This window comes from Taudactylus pleione, unplaced genomic scaffold, assembly GCF_031769625.1.
Source record: "Taudactylus pleione unplaced genomic scaffold, aTauple2 ptg000016l, whole genome shotgun sequence".
Lineage (NCBI taxonomy): Eukaryota > Metazoa > Chordata > Amphibia > Anura > Myobatrachidae > Taudactylus > Taudactylus pleione.
In genome coordinates, this window is record NW_028284418.1 from 40,757,501 (window position 1) to 40,776,459 (window position 18,959).

General features: G+C 42.6%; 1 protein-coding gene across 5 annotated transcripts in view; it reads right to left on the reverse strand.

Annotated features, from left to right (window-relative positions):
- ASCC1 (activating signal cointegrator 1 complex subunit 1) overlaps nucleotides 1-18,959 on the reverse strand; it is a 289,341-nt gene that overhangs the window by 246,670 nt on the left and 23,712 nt on the right. For all 5 annotated transcript variants that reach the window (XM_088475726.1, XM_088475725.1, XM_088475728.1 and 2 more), the window contains exon 5: nucleotides 16,529-16,707. In XM_088475726.1, the coding sequence (XP_088331852.1) occupies nucleotides 16,529-16,707 (179 nt within the window). The remainder of the gene's footprint in view (nucleotides 1-16,528; nucleotides 16,708-18,959) is intronic.

Consider the following 18,959-nt stretch of genomic DNA (forward strand, 5'->3'; position numbering starts at 1 on the left):
AGAAGGTGAGCGGATGGTTTCTGCATGTGTGGTTCCCACTGTGAAGCATGGAGGTGAAGGTGTGATGGTGTGGGGGTGCTTTGCTGGTGACACTGTTGGAGATTTATTCAAATTCAAGGCACACTTAACCAGCATGGCTACCACAGCATTCTGCAGCGCCATGCCATCCCATCTGGTTTGCGCTTACTGGGACCATCATTTGTTTTTCAACAAGACAATGACCCCAAACACACCTCTAGGCTATGTAAGGGCTACTTGACCAAGAAGGAAAGTGATGGAGTGCTGCGTCAGATGACCTGGCCTCCACAATCACCAATTGAGCTGGTTTGGGATGAGTTGGACTGCAGAGTGAAGGAAAAGCAGCCAACAAGTGCTCAGCACCTTCCTTCAAGACTGTTGGAAAGCCATTCCAGGAGACTACCTTATGATGCTGATTGAGAGAATGCCAAGAGTATGCAATCTGTCATCCAAGCAAAAGGGGGCTACTTTGAGGAATCTAAAATATAATTCCATTTGTTTTCTTTCATAGTTTGATGTCTTCGGTATTAATCTACTATGTTGAAAATAATTTAAATAAACAAAAACCATTGAATGAGAAGGTGTGTCCAAACTTTTGACTGGTACTGTATATACATACATATATGGGCAGCTAGTCTGCAAATAAAAGTCCAAAGTCAGCTTAGTTCTGCTTCCGGCAGGTTAACACAGGCTCCGGACTGGTCTTTAGTTGGCTGGCTGCCACAGCCTCATAGTCTGGCTTGCTTCCTTGCAAGTAACATGGCTCAGTCCCAGAGTTTGGTAGCCTTCTCCGTCTCAAACAGATCTAGGCTCAGTAGTATAGTATAAATAAATACAATACAGGTTGAGTCTCCCATATCCAAATATACAGAAATATAGAATATTCCAAAATATAGATTTTTTTTTGTTTTAGCATGACAGATAGTGAAACCTTTGCTTTTTGATGCTTCAGTGTACACAAACTTTGTTTAAGATACACAATTATTAAAAATATTGTATAAAATGACCTTCAGGCTCTGTGCTTAAAGTGTATATGAAACAAATGAATTTCATGTATGTACACAAACTTTGAGCCACAAAATTATTGAAAATATTGTATAAAATTACCTGCAGGCTATATGTATAAGGTGTATATGAAAAACGCATTCTGTGTTTAGATTTGGGTCCCATTCGGAAGACATTTCATTATGGTATGCACATATTCCAAAATACGGAATATTCCGATATCCAAAATACCCCTGGTCCCAAGCATTAGGGATATGTAGTCGGCTAAACAGAACTAACAGGTATGTGAAATAGCACAATAAACAAGAACTCAAGTAGAAAAACAAACAGTTCTAAATCCTACTTTTAAATTCTTCTTTTCTTAAAATTACCTAGGCTGGGTTGAAGTTGATCCTTGCTACCATCTTTCTACTATCCACCCTGTATTACCTATAATCCACAAATCCAGTGTCAATTAAGATACTGATATGTAGCAAATTAAACTGCCAGAATTGTACTTACAGGTTTGAAGATTCGGAAAAGTTCATATAATTTATTTAAATGTGAAGAATCTGCTTTTTCTCAGGGAAGAAACATCTGGCCTTAAAGCTTTGATTCAGGGACAGATGGTGGCAATAGAGGAAAGTCAATTTAAAGCAATAAATCCCCACAATTTTCAGATAAAGATTACACAGCTCTGTCTTTTACAGTGAACGGCCTCTCAAATCACAATAGCATTGTTTGGTATACAGATGTGTCCTTATATACCTAGCCTCAATAAGCCATGTGGTGGGAGATGCCTGGCACGAATGAACGCTGCCGAGCGGTGTAGCCTTGCAACGTTTTCTTAAAATGTCTATCTTTTTCGCACCACAGACGCTGTTGTGTACCAGAGACACCGGGCTGTTGCTTTAACTACACAGGAATTAGTTTTAAATATGTACAAAGTCGTAGATGTAGCAAAACGGGCCTTGGCGTGAGAAAAAGCTGTGGCTGCTGCACTGTAGCACTTTGAGATTCAGACTCATTAGCACACAGGTATACAAGTGTCGCATATTAAATGAATCCGTGCAGTATTGTTACGCGGTCTTGTCTTATCGCATTGCAACTAAGATGCATATTTGAGCGAAAAATACACAAAGCACAAGCCGAGTCATATGGGACCTGGAGAGCAGAGACTGCGGCAATAGTGTATCAGGATACATCTGTACATTACTCCTTTTCTGTGATTAAAGAGATTGCTGGCCCTGCAGGTCTAATATAATATTGTCGCTGACTAGTCACTAGCACCGTACCCTAGTTTACATATACTGTCTGGAAAATCTAGAGAAGGAACAGAATCTGGTTTGTATTCACTTGGTTTATACACATACTGTAAGAAAGTCTATCCCCCGTCTGAGAAACTTTAATTTGTTCACAATTCTATTAATGGAAAGCTTCTCTACAGAGTCGGCTTACAATTTCCAAACTCTGATAGCTGAATTTCACCTATTTCATGCAGTATGTTCCTGGCATCAAACGGAATAAGAGCACTCATTTTTTTCATTCAACATATGTTAAAATGTACTGAATGTTGGTAGATTTATTGTATCTACTGGGCTTATGCAGAGTAAGAGGCAAATAAAAAATAGAAACAATATTTACCTTGGCAGAACCATGTTGCATTGCAGGTTGAGCAACAAACAAAGCTGCCCAGTATTTGTTTGCTACATGCAAAAGCAGCCACTATTTTATTTGCATACAAAAAAATAAATACATTTGCACCCCTTTCATTTTTTTTTCTACTTCTAACTCTGCATAAGTCTTTATATTTCTAACGTCCCATAAGACATATAATCTGCTCCTAGATCTGACTACCTACTTAAGGCACAATCACCATGTAAGGCATTAAAATAACCATGGAGCCTTTTCCAACAACTCAACAGAACCTTGGGATGCATTGATGTGCCTCCAGTGGGACTAGTCCTAAGAACTGCAAGAGTTCTAATAGGGTAGAAAAATTACCTAAATGTACCCCCTTACAATGTACCCCCTTAATACAATAGTTGACACTGGAAGGTGGTTGGACTTGATGATGTACCTGAGCACCTTTCCCTCAAATCAAAAACTTCAGATATTTTTGATAGCCGACAAATGGGTAAGAGCGCTCTATCTCCCCATTCTGGTATCCCAGACTCAGGGGTACTCTCATTGGAAACAGGGGAGACTTCTCTTTCAAACTATTTGACATGTTAGGTGATCACTCTTGCACTGCAGAAATCATTACAAAGTCCAGGGATGTGGGAATATCTCCCCCTTCCAGGCTTCAGTAAACTCAGGGAGAGTCCCCTCTTTCCAGGGCTGTAGAGGCCTGTGCCAGGCCTAATGTTAGGAAGTATGGCCACACCACCTACAAATTTTTTTTATTTTTATTTGCTGAGCTGTGAAGCGGCATAGTGCGCTCCACAAGGAGGAGACAGTTGCTGATAAGCGGCAACAGCCTCCCTGGTCCCATCAACCCAGAGAGACACAGGCTGCTGTAGCTGGCAGTAAGGGACAGGGTGGACGGCGGGCCCAGGCCCCTCCATCAAGCCCTGGCCTAGCTACTTAGTACCCGCAACAGCACCCCCTTTCTCGGCGCCCCTACCTCTGTTAAATGATGTGGCTCCATAGTGGTTATTTTGTGGTAATCACTAGGCAATATCAACCTGTACTGCAGATATACTAGTAGAGCCAGCAGATGGGGTCAGGCACCCTCGTTTGAGTCCATAATTTGAACCAATGTGCCTCTTAGTAGCTATTTTCTGGTGACCACCAGATCATAATACCCTATACTACAGAAAGGGTTAAAGGGAAGAAAAAAAAAATGTCCACAGACAGGGTGGTTCTAATGTCCAGATCTGCCTCATGGTGGCATCAACAAACACAGGGGTCCCCTCATTTGATGTGGTAGGATGAACCTCTGAATATGAGAGGCGAGTACATTTTACGGCAATTCAATGGTGTTTTGTAATGCAAATATGATCTTTAAGATATTGCAGAATGAGAGAGCCGTGACGTGGACTGTAAGATTAAATATGATCAAAATATGAACTAATTCCTCATACTTTCACTTTTCCAGATGCACAGTTTTGCAGTGAGGATAAGCACTGAAAAAAATAGTTGCTCTGTTTTTAGGTGTTCGGATGTATACTTTTTGAATAGGTATGCAGTGTTGGGCTACCATATCATTTGTACACATTTTATGTACTCCAAAAAAACAAGCCTGTAAAAACAAATAAACAAAACCTGCATGATCATTAAAAGTACAGATTAGGAAAACCTACACATAGAATAAGCATCATTTTGCCGTTTTGAAAAGGTGGATTTATGCTGATGATGGGCAAGCTCTCTCCCCCCCAAACTTTTGAAAAGGCACAGCGGCCACAGACAAACAGGGACTGTGCCTTATAACAATATGCTACATGGCCTCTGCACCGCACGGAGGAGGAGAGTGTAATGTGCCGCCTTTAAGTTAACACACCACACATTATACTTCCTCCTCCGTGCAGTGCAGGGGCTGTGCAGCCTATTGCTATAAGGCACAGCCCCTGACCGTCTGCAGCCGCCACTCAAGTCAGATTTCCTGCGTGCCCAGGTAAGAGAGAGAGAGGGAGGAGGGGAGATGGGGGGGCGCAGGTGAGTCGTAAGAATTTTATGTGGCCTCCCCCAACATAAAATCATTCTGACCCCCCTGATGAAAGAATCATAAAGCATGTATAATTATGGATACTGGTGTTGGAATGTGACCACCCCAAAAGCAGTGATTAGGTGGAGAGCAGGCTTAGCTGCATGTCTCAAATAGAAAAGAACCAGGATTTCAGCTATTTATAAACAGTTCACTGCACTGACTCACAAGTGGAACTATAGACATAAGTGATATGTAATATCCCTTTCAGACTTGTCGAGAATCCCGGGAATTTGGCCTGCCTCAGCCAAATTCCCGGGTAGCCGCGTCTGTCTGAAAGGTTCCCGGGTAGCCGCCCCTGCAATCGACTTAAGTACCGGGAAATTACCCTGCTTCTGTCTGAATGGTGCTACCCGGGAATATACTCCCGGGCTTCACCAAACAGCTCCTGATTGGCCGGATGCGGCTGTCTGTTGATGAGATCATCAGCAACAGCCGGACAGTGGAGGGCAGACGTCATATAAACGCTAAACATAGCGCTAAGAATCCTGTGCAGTGCTACAAGGCAGATTTAGGTGCTGCAACAGTTGCAGAGAGGCCCGCAACACTACGAGGTGAACTTGTACCAGGTGTTTGGAGAGTGGTGCCAGGTGTGTAAACATATTTAGCATCTAATATTATTTATGTCATAGTGTTATACTATGTAAATTACTGTTTTTTATTACCTTATTAAAAGAGCTTGTTTCTTATTATATATGGCATCTATTTTAAAATACTGAAAACATTATTACTTAACAAGAGATTTATCTTTTATTCATTTTCTTATTTATTTATAACTTTTTATCTAAATTTTCTGGGTTTTCTTTAGTGCGGTAATCTTTATTTTTTCTGTGTACAGGTGGTTGGTGAGCACATTGGAAGGAGGAGGAGGTCCGTGAGCTCTTACATGTGAGGGGAGAGGAGGAAATAAAAGCTCAAATCACAGGCACTGTTAAAGATGCCATGATCTATTGCAACATTGCCAAAATCCTGGCCAGCCGGGGTATTGTGAAGACACAGCAGCAAGTCCTTAATAAGCTAAAGAGCCTAAAGAAACAATACACAAAGGTCCATGACCACAATCGTAATTGCAGTGGTGTGGGAAGGATGGAGTGGCCCTTATACGATTTATGCACTTCGGCTTTTGGGCATACAGCACTATGCAACCCCATTGCTCTATCTTCTTCAAGTGATGCTGGCACACTGTCTGCAACAACGACATGCACGCCTTCAACAACTCCTGAGAGCAGCCAGCAGAGCCCGGCATTATCGCAGGTCCTATTTGATGACCCAGATGAGGACTCATCTAATGCCATCATCATTGAACCAAGCACTGGCACAGATGTGATCTCTCCAACGCAAAGGCAAGATTCTGAGTCTGAGCCACAGACCCAGGGAGACAAGCCCACCCTACGCAGTAACAGTAAGTTTAAATCAAATAACTTATGTTCTGCTGCATTTATCTATGTAATGTTGTCATTACATTTCTAGCATATAGTATTGTTTTTGCGTTTATCTTGTAGTGGAGGATGGGCACCGCATGCAAACAGACGTGCTGCTTTTTGAATTGGGACCATTTATTGTTTTGTGTTTGAAATATTTTTTACATCTGTTGCTCAATGTTTTCTCTCTTTTACTTTCAGTTTTCACAGTGCCAACACGTAAAAAGAAGAGCAAAATTGATGTTGCTACCAAAGCCATGACAAATATTCTTTGTGAACAACTACGCGACCTAGATTCGGAATGGCAGACACAAGAGGATGCCAGACTGCAGCGGTTTATCGCCAATGAGAGAGAAATGCAGAGTAATTTGCTAAAGGAAATGATGGCTATGCAGGAAAGGCTAAGTCGCGATAACCGCAAATTTTTTACTCAAACCTTGAGCACAATCCACTACAAACCAAAACATGTTCCACCACCCACCCATTTTGGCCAACAAGCTAATTATCCAAACTCATTTGGGGAACCATCCCAGTATGTGCAGCAACCTCAGTCTCCCACCTAATTTGAGCATACATCACAGTATGGCCAGCACGCTAATTTCCCCACAGCATTTGGGCAAACTACATACAAGTATGCTCAACAAACAAAGCCCCCCCCAGCATTTGGCCAAACATCCCAGTATGCGCAACAAGTAAAGTCCCCCCCAGCATTTAACCAAACATCCCAGTATGCGCAACAAGTAAAGTCCCCCACAGCATTTGGCCAAACTACATCCCATATATCCAAGCATCCGCAAACACCTCAGTCATCCTCAACATTTACAGATAGTACATTAGATAATGTACTTGAAGATCAATTTAAAGATACTTTGCCAGCTAATACTCTGTCACAGGAACTTACTCCTGACAAAAACCCAGAGTTTACAGTTTACAGAAATATTTAACTGTGGTGATCAAATATATCTAGTGATGTTAACTAGACATATCCCATATGACGATGTTGAAAATATTATGGTTACTGCTTTTGTCATAGGATATTGAGTTGGTGTAAACAAGGATCTACCAAAAAATTCTGGTCCTATTTGTTTTATTTTAAAGGCTTGTTTAATGCCTCATAGCTATATGCGCACTGAACAATGTTCTGAAGTAAATGTGCACTTTACTGTTATTTTTTCTGATACTATTGTTTGGTTTTGAATTGTGTTGTATTTTGTAAGAAATATGGAAGTAAGGCTTTCAAACTTCGTATGCAAAATAAAGGCCTTTATTAAAATAAAAGATTTTTTGAACCTTTCAAATATTAAGTCTTTGTATTTATTTCAATAACAATAACTCCCAGTCCCCTTATACCACATCCCCACCTTTGCATGACCTCATTAATGTGTGCCAGCATAACATCCACTTATAATGACAAAACCCTGTTTTTCTATGTAAAACTCTGAAAAACCCAGCTCTTGTCTGAAAGGGGTCTACCCGGGAATTTCCCGGGTAGACACTGTAGTGTGAAAGGGGGGTCTTGACCAAATACCTGGGATTTTGCACAGGAGAAATTCCCGGGTCTGAGCAGGAAATTTCCCGGGTTGTATATCTGAAAGGGGTATAAGTAAACGAGCCACCGAGACCAATGCTACAAAATGACTTCAAAATGTAAGTTATAGTTATTAGATTACATAAAAAACACACAAAAAAACACACAACAGAACAAATACTGATCACGTGGGATGTATCTCTGATGGACAAGCCTCACACAACACACAATGAATAATCAATGTAATCTCCCTAAGTGCAGAAAGGGTATGCATTTCCCATTTTAACAGTCGATGCTGAGAATGCAGACACTGTAAGGTTGAACACAGGGTGCCGACCTGCTAAAAATGTGATTTATATCATTTTAACAGTCGGCTTTACAACTTCAAACATTATGGTAAATCATCATGTTTGAAGTTGTAAAGCCGACACTCATGAATTCACTATTCAGACAAGATTTTTTAAAGAAAATTTAAGAGTTTTTTTTTTTAAAGACTTTATATTAAAATCAACAAAGTATTAAGAAAGTAATTTAGACAGGCAACAAATCCAGGACATAGTGCAGAGATGGAAGTCTATAAATTCTCCAGATTTGGAGACAGAAGATATTACTACTGTACTGTCCCTGACCTGAGCTATCCCTTTTTGCAGATGGCAAGGTCTCAAAAAAAGTATCTTTCCACCCCCATCTAGACTCTACATACACAGGAACAACAGCCATATTGCCCATTAAATCATTCATAGTTGCTGGGGAAAAAAAGAAGTAGTATGCATCAAAAAAAGGAATCAATCACTCACTTTCTAGAATTGTAAGAAACACATAAAAAGCTACCAGCTAAACTGCCAATAAATACCTGTAGCACAATATCACTGTGAATAACTGTATTATGTTATAATCCAGACCCTGCAATAATCTGTGCTACAATAAATCAATCAGATGTGACAACACAGAATATTAGTATTTTTCAGATCATTGCTGGCAAGATACCCTACAATAGTGATTACTTATATGTAACATACAGTATATATTATAACCAATGAAAGAAAATGCTAATCTTTCCTCACATTTCACAGAAAGAACAACTATTTATTTTTACCACCCAAAATCGTCACAGTATATGCCTCCCGGGATGTAATCGGCATACCAATCATCAGGATGGCGCTGTCGGTATTCTAACAGGAGGCATCACAACAGCCGGCATTACATACCCACTCCCTGCCCCCCTACCTACTCTCCCCACAAAGGGCTATGCATTCATTGCCAGACACACTAGTAACATGTGAGCGGAAAATACATGTCAACATACCCAACATGACCTCGCCCAGTCCCTCAAGAAGCTCTAGGCCGTCCTAAGCCAGTCACCTAAGCACATACATCACCACCAGTGTGATGCGCATCCACATTGTAAGGTTGACTGGGACGTACATCCCAACTTTTACAGCAGAAGCAACAAAAGGTCTTGGAGTCTATTCATAATGTTAATTAACAATAATTAATATTACTTGCGGCAAGCGCCGGAGCAATTAATCATTGCTCCGATGCAGAGACAGCTGATCCGAAAATCAGCCGTCTCCCTGAATGTTTTCACTGCTACTTTCAGTGAAACTTAACAATGCCGAGTCTAACTTGGCAGTCAGTGTGCCTGTGTGAACTAGAGCTCACACAGGTGCACAAAGTCCTGGCGTCCGGTGGAAAGAGCAGGACAGGGGCGGATGGTTCCGAAAAGATCCCTCTTCGCAACCCGGGACTCCTTCCCATAGAGGAGTGGATGTGCGGGAGCAAACGCCTTCTAAAGATGGCGAATGCACCCACAGTCAAGCTCCAAAAATATTGTATTTTCGAAACTTGATGAATTTAGGTCCTGTTACTAATGTACGGGGACAGTGTGCCACATCAGCAGAGAAAGGTAAGCAGGAGATGTCCGGGATATCTCTTGCGGTACGTTTATGAGGAATAGGTCCAAAAACTTAATTTCTCCAAAAGTAGGAGAAAATTAAGTGATATTGAGTAGACCATTCTGACTCTTAGAACAGTTTCCTCAAAATCAGGACAGTTGGGAGCTGTGACCCGATTGCTTTTTAAAGTACTAGAAATTGGTTACCAATCAAATATTAAATTATCTAAAATTTCACTGATCGGTTCCTCCTGACAAAGCTTGTATGTTAACAATGATTGGTTCAACAATCCGTTCAGTACATAAAATTGTCTAACCGGATTTCATTGTTTCCAAACAATTCTGACTGACACAAAACAGTAGGAGAGAGTACAAGAGAAAAGCACAAGCAGAGAGGCCAAACCTAGTTTTTTTTTTTTTTTAGATCTTTGTCTCTCTTTAAACCAGTCTCATAGAGAGGACTCTGAGAACTGAAGTCTGAGAAGCAAAGCTCTTGGGAAACAGTGTGTGAATGTCCTGTGTACATCCCAGTAAGTAACACCACTGCACAGTGATAAGTAGTATATGTCGCATTACGCGCGAATGATTCTAGAATGAATGTGATATGATGGGTTAGCTGCTCATTTTCCTGGTATATGGATAAAGACAAACAATGCATTACTGCAGCAAGCTTGCTCTCTAACCTCTCAGCAGGGAGATGTTGTTCACTGATTACCTCTGCTTTACAATGGCAGGCTTACCTTCCAGCACAGTCCCAAGAAGCCGCTGAGAATGATTAGCCTGCAGAATATTAAACCTACAACAGCTGCCAGGGGACTACTGTACAGAACAAACAAAGCAAAAGTCTCCCAGACCAATATTTTTATTGCTAGGTATTATAATGCAGGAATTAAAGGGCTGTAATGCCTGGTCTCGCGGCCTAAATAATACATTGGCTTTTATAGTGTCAATAGAATATAGGAGGATAATCTTTTCTGGGAAGCAGAAACAGCATTGGACACAGCGCAATGAAAAGATTTGTAGTGAATCCTATATGTGCACAGTGTTACATTAATAAAATTTACCAGAGTTGTGTAGCACACAAAGCTGTAAACTATTGTATAGGAAGAACAAGGAGACATAAAGGTGGCCTTCTTGTACTACAGGATTAGAACAACTGGAGTGTGTGTGTGTGTGTGTGTGTGTGTGTGTGTGTGTGCGCTGTATATGATCCTCCTCCTTTATTTATATGGTGCCGCAAGAGGTCCGCAGCGCCTTACAAGGTGCATAGACAGAATCAGAATAAATGAAACAGGAAGTGACTTACAGTACAGAACATTGCAACACATGGACATTGTACAAACATTGCTGCATCAGCGGTCATAATAATCGGGATCAGTATGATTTACCGCCGGCCGCATCCTGACATGGGTGAAAATCCCGACTACACTTAGTTAAGTATAAACTAACCTAACCACCCCCCCCTTCCCCACTGCCCAAACCCAAGTCTCCCAGGGTGGTGCCTAATCCTAAAGTCCCCCGGGGGGTGCCTAACCCTAACCCCCCCTTCCCCTAGCCTAACCCTAACCTCCCTGGGGGGGTGCCTAACCCCAAGTCCCCACAGGAGCCCCCTAACTTAACGCTGTCCGCGCCCGGCTTACCTTCGATCGGTAAGCCGGGTGTCAGGCTCCCGGCGTAGGTAAAATGACAGGCGTCGGGATTTCGACCGAGTTTGAGGACCGGTGACATAAATATCTCTATCCCAGCACTATAAAACAGCTTACCAGACTAAAAGCTTATATTGAGAACATAGGTAAATGTGAACTATTGATGATCCTAATCTTTAAAGATCCTCAAATGAGTGCACTAGGAATTAAGGACATCGCCGAGGCAAGATGTGTCTCATGTCTCAGTGATGTTGTCACAGGTTGATAGTGAATTTCTAAGCTGCATTCTCAGGAACACTGGCGGACCCTTCTCCTTTATGTTGACAATGGATAGTTGAAATCACTGTTACCCAAACTCCTTTCTCAGGGAACACTAGAAATGCATGTTTTCCAGGTCTCACAGACTCACAAGTTAAATAATTAGCTCCACCTGTGGCTCCTTCCAACTAGGAAAGATGGATACCCGGCACTGTTAGTGCTCCCTGAGGAATGAGTTAATGAAACACTGGTTTAAATAAATGTAATTAGTGATTTTTGTTTCTTCTTCCTTTATTTTTCAATAAATGTTCTGTAAAGAATACATGTAAAGATTATTCTGAAAATAAAACTTTATACCTCAGAATATTTCCAAATATTTAAACGTGAGCTGTGCCACATTGCAGCTTTGCCAAGATGAAATTAAATACCTTACAATGACCATAAAGTGGCATTACCCCCAACCTTACAAAAGCTTAAAACGTCATAGTGCTTGCTTGTTGTTACCAAACAATAAAGTTTGAACATAAAAAGAAAAAAAAAACTCAGTCGTATACAATAAGGGGGAAGGAAAAAAAGAAGAAAGAAAGAAAGAAAGAAAGAAAGAAAGAAAGAAAGAAAGAAAGAAAGAAAGAAAGAAAGAAAGAAAGAAAGAAAGAAAGGGGGGGGGGAGGAAAGAAGAAGGGAGAAGTATCTGAACATCAGCAGTCATAAAACCCCAATTATCAGCGCCGGCTGAACGCAAAGTGCCATTTGGTGCCATTGTTGGCAGTGGAAGGAGTTGATGGTATCAGTGATGGCCCTGCTCTTAAAAGTTTACAATCTCTAAAAGGGGAGTGGCAGACAGTCAGGGGGACACACAGGAGAGAGACAGTGAGCGAGGAGTATGGAGCAGTGAGTTAGGATGAAACCATTTAGTTTACAGTAACATAAATACTGTAGTTTTAAAGAGTCCAGTCATCATACAGAATACACAGATCCCATGTCAGTGATTTCCTGGTACGTTACACATTTTCATATCATTATTACTTTGGTGAAAACATTGCTTGCATGCTATAGGAAACAATGGAATAAAAAGTGAAGCTTTAAATTGAAACATAAGCAAAAATACTGGGGTTCCCTGCACACTGGGGTACTATTGTAATGGTGTGGTTTGCGCTGCTGATAGAGGTAATGGATAGACCAGCCACAACCATCTACTGCACAAAACTATCACACAGTACCAAAGTACATGATACATATCACATTTGCCAACACCATTGCTGCTAATACAGAGACTTCATTCAGTGCGGCATCTGTTGGAACATTAATAGAACATAGTTATCTGCATTGTTATTTAGTATAATCCATCTGTATTAGTTCGCCAATATCTGCATAAGATTGTGTTCACAAATGTGTTTGTGGCATCACGTTTAGGTGCAACCAAAGCTGCACTATTCACCTCTGCAGCACAACCTATTTTTTTTTTCTCACAAACTAAGCAACACATGTCACACCATACAGACCACAGCATAGAACACACCACAACAGAGCGCGGTGAAAAAAAAACTATTAAATGGAAGCATGGATGAGTTACAGGTTGTGTGTATATTTTATAGTCCTCTTTGCACTGAGCATGCAGGAAAAACACCTGCATACAGCATGGACCATTGAAAACACACACACTCTATGAAAGTTTAGCAAGTTCCTCAACTAACTTCTTATCCTCCATAACATATTCCATCTGGCTACTACTCATTTACATGCTAAGCTTACTTTTAGGGGTCAATTCATTTAGCCACTAGGGGGGCCAGTTGCCGTTGCAAAGGTGTGCAAACGCTGGCAATGACTCATCTTCCCCCCTCGCGGCCTAATCTGCCCCCCAGACTTGCTGATTTTTGTACGCAGCGAACAAAGGACAGAGAGTCAGCAGCTACTGTATAGACGCGTACACACTAGACGATAAAAGTGACCGATAGTGATATCGTTCAACGATATATCGTTCATATCATCTAGTGTGTATGGTCCGAACGACCAACGATGCGCACTCCTGCGGGTCGTTAATGATATCCCCAGTCAGCTGTACATACAGCCCAATCTGTGGATATCGTGAGTGATGCCATTCTGCTGAATGCAGCATGGCCCTGCCGGGCTCGCCGCTGAAGATGTCGCTGCATACACACATCGTCTAGTGCAGGGGTTCCCAACCACTGTCCTCAAGGCACACTAACAGTCCAGGTTTTGAGGCTAGCCATACTGGAGCACAGGTGACTTAATTAGTACCTCAGTTATTTTGATTAACCATCTGTGCTCAAGCCTGGATATCACCAAAACCAGGACTGTTAGTGTGCCTTGAGGACAGAGTTTGGGAATCACTGGTCTAGTGTGTATGTGGCATACAGCCGCACTTACCTGCCGGAGTAAGATCATTCAAATCGACCCATCAGACTCTTTCTATAGTGAAAGAAACCTGCTGAACTCCAAACCAACATTCTTGAGTGACTGGGTCATACAGCACCACTAAATAACTTTTTCATTGTAACCTGGCTGAACCAAGAAGCAATCTGTTGCACTTATCTTCATGTAATAAACTCCTATTTTCTGATGAAAACAAGGTCCTCTTAAGGTGCGTACACACTACACAATATGCTCCCTGAGCGATATAGTGTAGTGTGTCCCCAGCAGGCTATGCTCAATGTCGTTCATGACATTGAGCACAGCCGCTGAACGATATCATTAACGATATCGTTCAGCGCCGGGCTCTCTTCCCCCATTCCCAAACATGCAGCAACCTGACGACATTGTCAGATTGTGCTGCATGTTCAGGCGATGAACAATGTCGGAAACGACCAACGGGAGAGCGCATCGCTGGGCGTTTCCGACATAAAAGTGCACGATTTGTGCACGATTACTGAGCGATTGCACGATTACGATGTCGTAATTGTGCAGTCGCTCAGTAATATCGCCCAGTGTGTACCCACCATTACAGTTTCATTTATTAATACCCAGGGGCTTGTGTAATAGGTTGTGAGTTGCAGCCGCTGTGGGAACTCATGCGAGTCTTCCGGTATTTTTTAAAGTAGCAATAACTTTAAAGGCAAAGCAGATTTTGCCTTTAAAATGATTGCCGCTTTAAATATACAGGGGACTTACAGATGTTCCCACAGCAGCTGCAGCTCGCAACCTATTGCATAAGCCCCTCCCCCAGTCTTGGTTTATTATGGCGTTTGTTCCTAATTGTACATTGCTATCATCGTTATGTAAATAGCTAATCACAGGTATTAAGTATCTACCACATGAGCACTTTATCAGTGTAAGTTTCTTTGTCAAAACCTTTATCAAGAAGTGAGAAAATTTCTCCGGCTACCAGAGTTTTATAGCAGCGATAAAATCTTGCCTGATCCTACAAGGCCAATTCATCATGATGAGCGAGCCAGAAAGCAGCAGGATGAATCAGTCCAACAGGATGAACTGTTATGGAACTTAACTGACTGGCAAATCCAGATTTTGTGTGTCTCTGTGCTTAGAAAATACACAGAGCCATGTGCTCTGCTTTTCCTGTAAATCAAATAAATATACCAGGTCCAAGGCGACTTTGTCCTGATTTTTTGCAACATGGTTGGATAGAGATAAACAAGCATTGGACATATGCTGCTTATGTAGTGTGACGCAGATGATTTTTTTTCTTTTTGCTGTAGCTTTTCTCTTTATTACAGATTTATTCTGTCTTTCTATTCTCTCCCATGTATCCATCTGCCATTTCGCCTCACATAGAAGGATCAGTGGCATAAGGCTTCCTGCATAAATATCATGTGAATCTGTTTCTTCTTAGTGTATTATTTTGCCTATCAAGTACAACATATTCCCTTCCAGTCCTGAGAACAGAAGATGAAATGATGATTGTATCCCATTACTGTGACACTGCTGAGATACTGTTCACTGATGGCCAACTCGATTGCCAGGCTGGTACAGAAATGCATGTACTGTATGTAATCCAGGACTTTAGCAGAGATATGCCACTGCTCCAATGCAGTATAAGTAACATAACCCAGCTTGTCTTATTTGTCATAGAAAACATTCACAGCATATCACAGTTACAACAGGCGGGGTACACTTTTGCAATTTGCGACTCAGCAATGCGAACAAGGTTATATGCCCAACCTAAGAAGCACAAAAGGTAGTTGAGTATGAATTGAATAGAACAGAGTTTGTATGGGGTTGGGTACGGCATCCCGACAGTCAGAATCCCAACGCCTGCAGGTAAGTACCCTAAACCTAACCCACCCAACCAACCTTTCCCACAGCCTAACCCACACCCTACCCTCCCGCAGCCTAACCCTCCCCTAGTGCATAACCCTAACTCCTAACCTAACCCTAACTCCAAGCCTAACTTACCATCGGGATATCAGCGGTCAGGATTCTGGAGCCGGGATTCCGACTGCTGTCAGAGTCTACTAACTTGTGCCGCTGACTACAGAGGAGGGGGCCCGGATGGAGACTGCACACAGGCCCCCTCTTCACCTAATACACCCCTGCCCTAAGGTAAATAAGCATTTCCTTTCTCCTATTGCATCAGGGACTGGGTTTGCCTAGTAATTCTTGAAGGTAAGTGTATGCTTTGTGTATGGATTTATAGTCTAGGTAGATGTACTGCCCTGGAACACTCTGATGATTGCTTGGTTTGAGGAGACAATTTCTTAAAATGAATGAATGTATGCATTGTATTGAGGAAGCAGGTCTGAAAGAAACATTCAATAATCTATTTTCTTCATCTTGGACTGTCAAACGTGGACAATAAACATCCCTCAATTACATTTACAAGCGAGAGCTCTAAACTGGAAGCAAATGATGTAATGAAACTCAAAGGTCTTGCCAGCAATGGGCACCACAGCTTACAGTGGCACGTCATTGTATCCATCTCCTCATTCCCACTTATGTTACTTTCTTTTGCAACCTTTTATATTAGTTTTGTAGGTTTCTTAGTTACTTTCTCAACCACATAACAAATAGACATCACCTGCAGCATCATGACACCAATGTTTCTCTATACACACTCACAATTATAACCAATTAACAATTTAATATATTGTTTCCTACCTTGGAGCACTTTGACAGAACCTCTTCCTTAAATTGTAAAAACCTCTCCTGGATTTCTGGCTGGTTGAGTGCAAAGGACAAAAAGTGGGTGAATGGCTGCCTTCTCCGAAACGTCTCTGCTAATAGTTCAATGCGAGTCCTTGCAGAAATAACTCCATTGCGACTTTGCCCTGTAATTACTAAAACAAAATATTTGACTTGTAAGTTCTGTGTAAAAATTGTCCATATACCTCCATACATTTCCCCTCCGCTGTTTTTTGTTTTTTTTTGGAAAGTATTCACAACGCTTCACTTTTTCCACATTTTGTTATGTTACAGCCTTATTCCAAAATGGAATAAATTCATTTTTGTCCTCAAAATTCTACACGCAATACCCCATAATGACAATGTGTAAAAAGGTTTTTTTTGTGACTTTTGCAAATTTTATAAAAAATAAAAAAAAAAACGGAGAAATCGCATGCATAATACCTCACAAAAGTATGGACAGAAGACCACGTGGCAGCCTTGCAAAGCTAAATAGCAGAGGCACCATTTCGAGCTGCCCACGAAGGACCCACAGACCTAGTGGAATGAGCCCCAACAGACGTTGGAACAGGAAGGCCTTCATGAATATAAGCCTCAGAAATTGCCATGCGAATCCATCCTGCCAAAGTTTGCTTAGTGGCAGGCCAACCCTTCTTCCAGAAGCCATAGGAGGACAAACAAGGAGGCCGACTTCCTAAATGAATTGGTACGGTCAACATAAATCCTTAGAGCCTGTACCACATCCAAGGTGGCCTCACTAAACGAGAGGTCTGGAGAATTAGAGGCCGGCACTATGATTTCCTCGTTAATGTGGAAACTAGATACCACCTTAGGGAGGAAACTAGGGCGAGTGTGAAGCACCGCCCTGTCTCTATGAAAACTGAGAAAGGGAGGCTGACATGAGAGAGCCCCCAATTCTGAGACCCTTCTGTCCGAAGCAATGGCCAGAAGAAATATAGTCTTAGCTGTAAGCCATTTCAAATCCACTGAGCCCAGTGGTTCAAATGGTGGTCCTTGGATAGCCCTCAGGACCACAGCCAGATCCCAAGGAGCCACTGGTGGAACAAAGGGAGGCTGAATACGAAGTACACCTTGCAGAAAGGTGCGGACATCAGGAAGAGTAGCAATCCTACGCTGAAACCACACTGACAGGGCAGAAACTTGCACCTTCAGAGAAGCAAGGCGAAGACTGTGATCTAAGCCCGCCCGTAGGAAAGCCAACACCCTGGATATCCGGAACACCTTAGGATCATAGCCTCTAGGGCAATTCAAAGAAAGTATGCCATAATCGGTGGTAAATTCTTGCAGATGCAGGCTTCCGAGCTCTGAGCATGGTGTTACCTACAAAGCTGGAAAAACCCCTGGACCTTAAGAGGGCTGTCTCAACAGCCACGCCGTCAAAGACAGACGACTCAGGTCCAGGTAATGACAAGGACCCTGTGACAACAGGTCCGGACGTTGAGGCAACAGCATCGGAGTGTCTGCAGAGAGACTCCAAAAGATCTGAGTACCAGTGACGTCTGGGCCTCGCCAGAGCTAACAACATTAGTGTGCCACCTTCTTGCTTGAATTTTCTAACCACTCGAGGAAGAAGGAAGAGGTGCATAAACTGGAAGGTCCACTGGACCGACATAGCGTCCACCAGAAGAGCCTCCGTGTCTCTTGTTCTTGACCCATACATAGGCAGCTTGTTGTTGTATCGGGAGGCCATGAGGTCTATCTCTGGAAGGCCCCACTTGTCCACCAGGAGTAGAAACACCTCCTGGTGAAGAGACCATTCTCCTGGATGCACGTCTTGACGGCTTCCCAGTTGAGGACTCCCGGTATGAACACCGCCGAGATGGCAGGGAGATTGCCCTCCGCCCAAGTCAGGATGCGGGACACCTGTCAGCGCCGCCCGACTTCGGGTTCCTCCTTGGCGGTTTATGTAAGCCACCGTTGTGGAATTGTCTGACTGTACCTGCAGTTTTTCCGTGGAGAACATGTTTTGCTTGCTAGAGAGCTTTGAATACCGCACAAAGTTCCAAGATGTTTATTGGAAGCGCAGATTCTGCCGGGGTCCACCTGCCCTGGAACAAGTGTGGAACCGTCACTGCTCCCCAGCCTCGGAGACTGGCATTCGTCGCCAGAAGGACCCAGTTTGCCACCCAAAAGGGACGTCCCCTGTCTGTTCAGGAGAGTCGTCCTCAACCACCAGACCAGAGACAGAAGTACCTCTGGAGAAAGCACCATGGTCTGTGTCTTTATCCGGTGGGGCAACACATTCCATCTGGAGAGGATCAACTTCTGCAGAGGTCTGGAGTGAAACTGGGCATATTCCACCATGTCGAACAGTGACACCACAGAGACCAACAGGGCCCAGAGATGGAGCATCCTCTGCGAGGGAACCAGGGTGGATTTCTTCCAG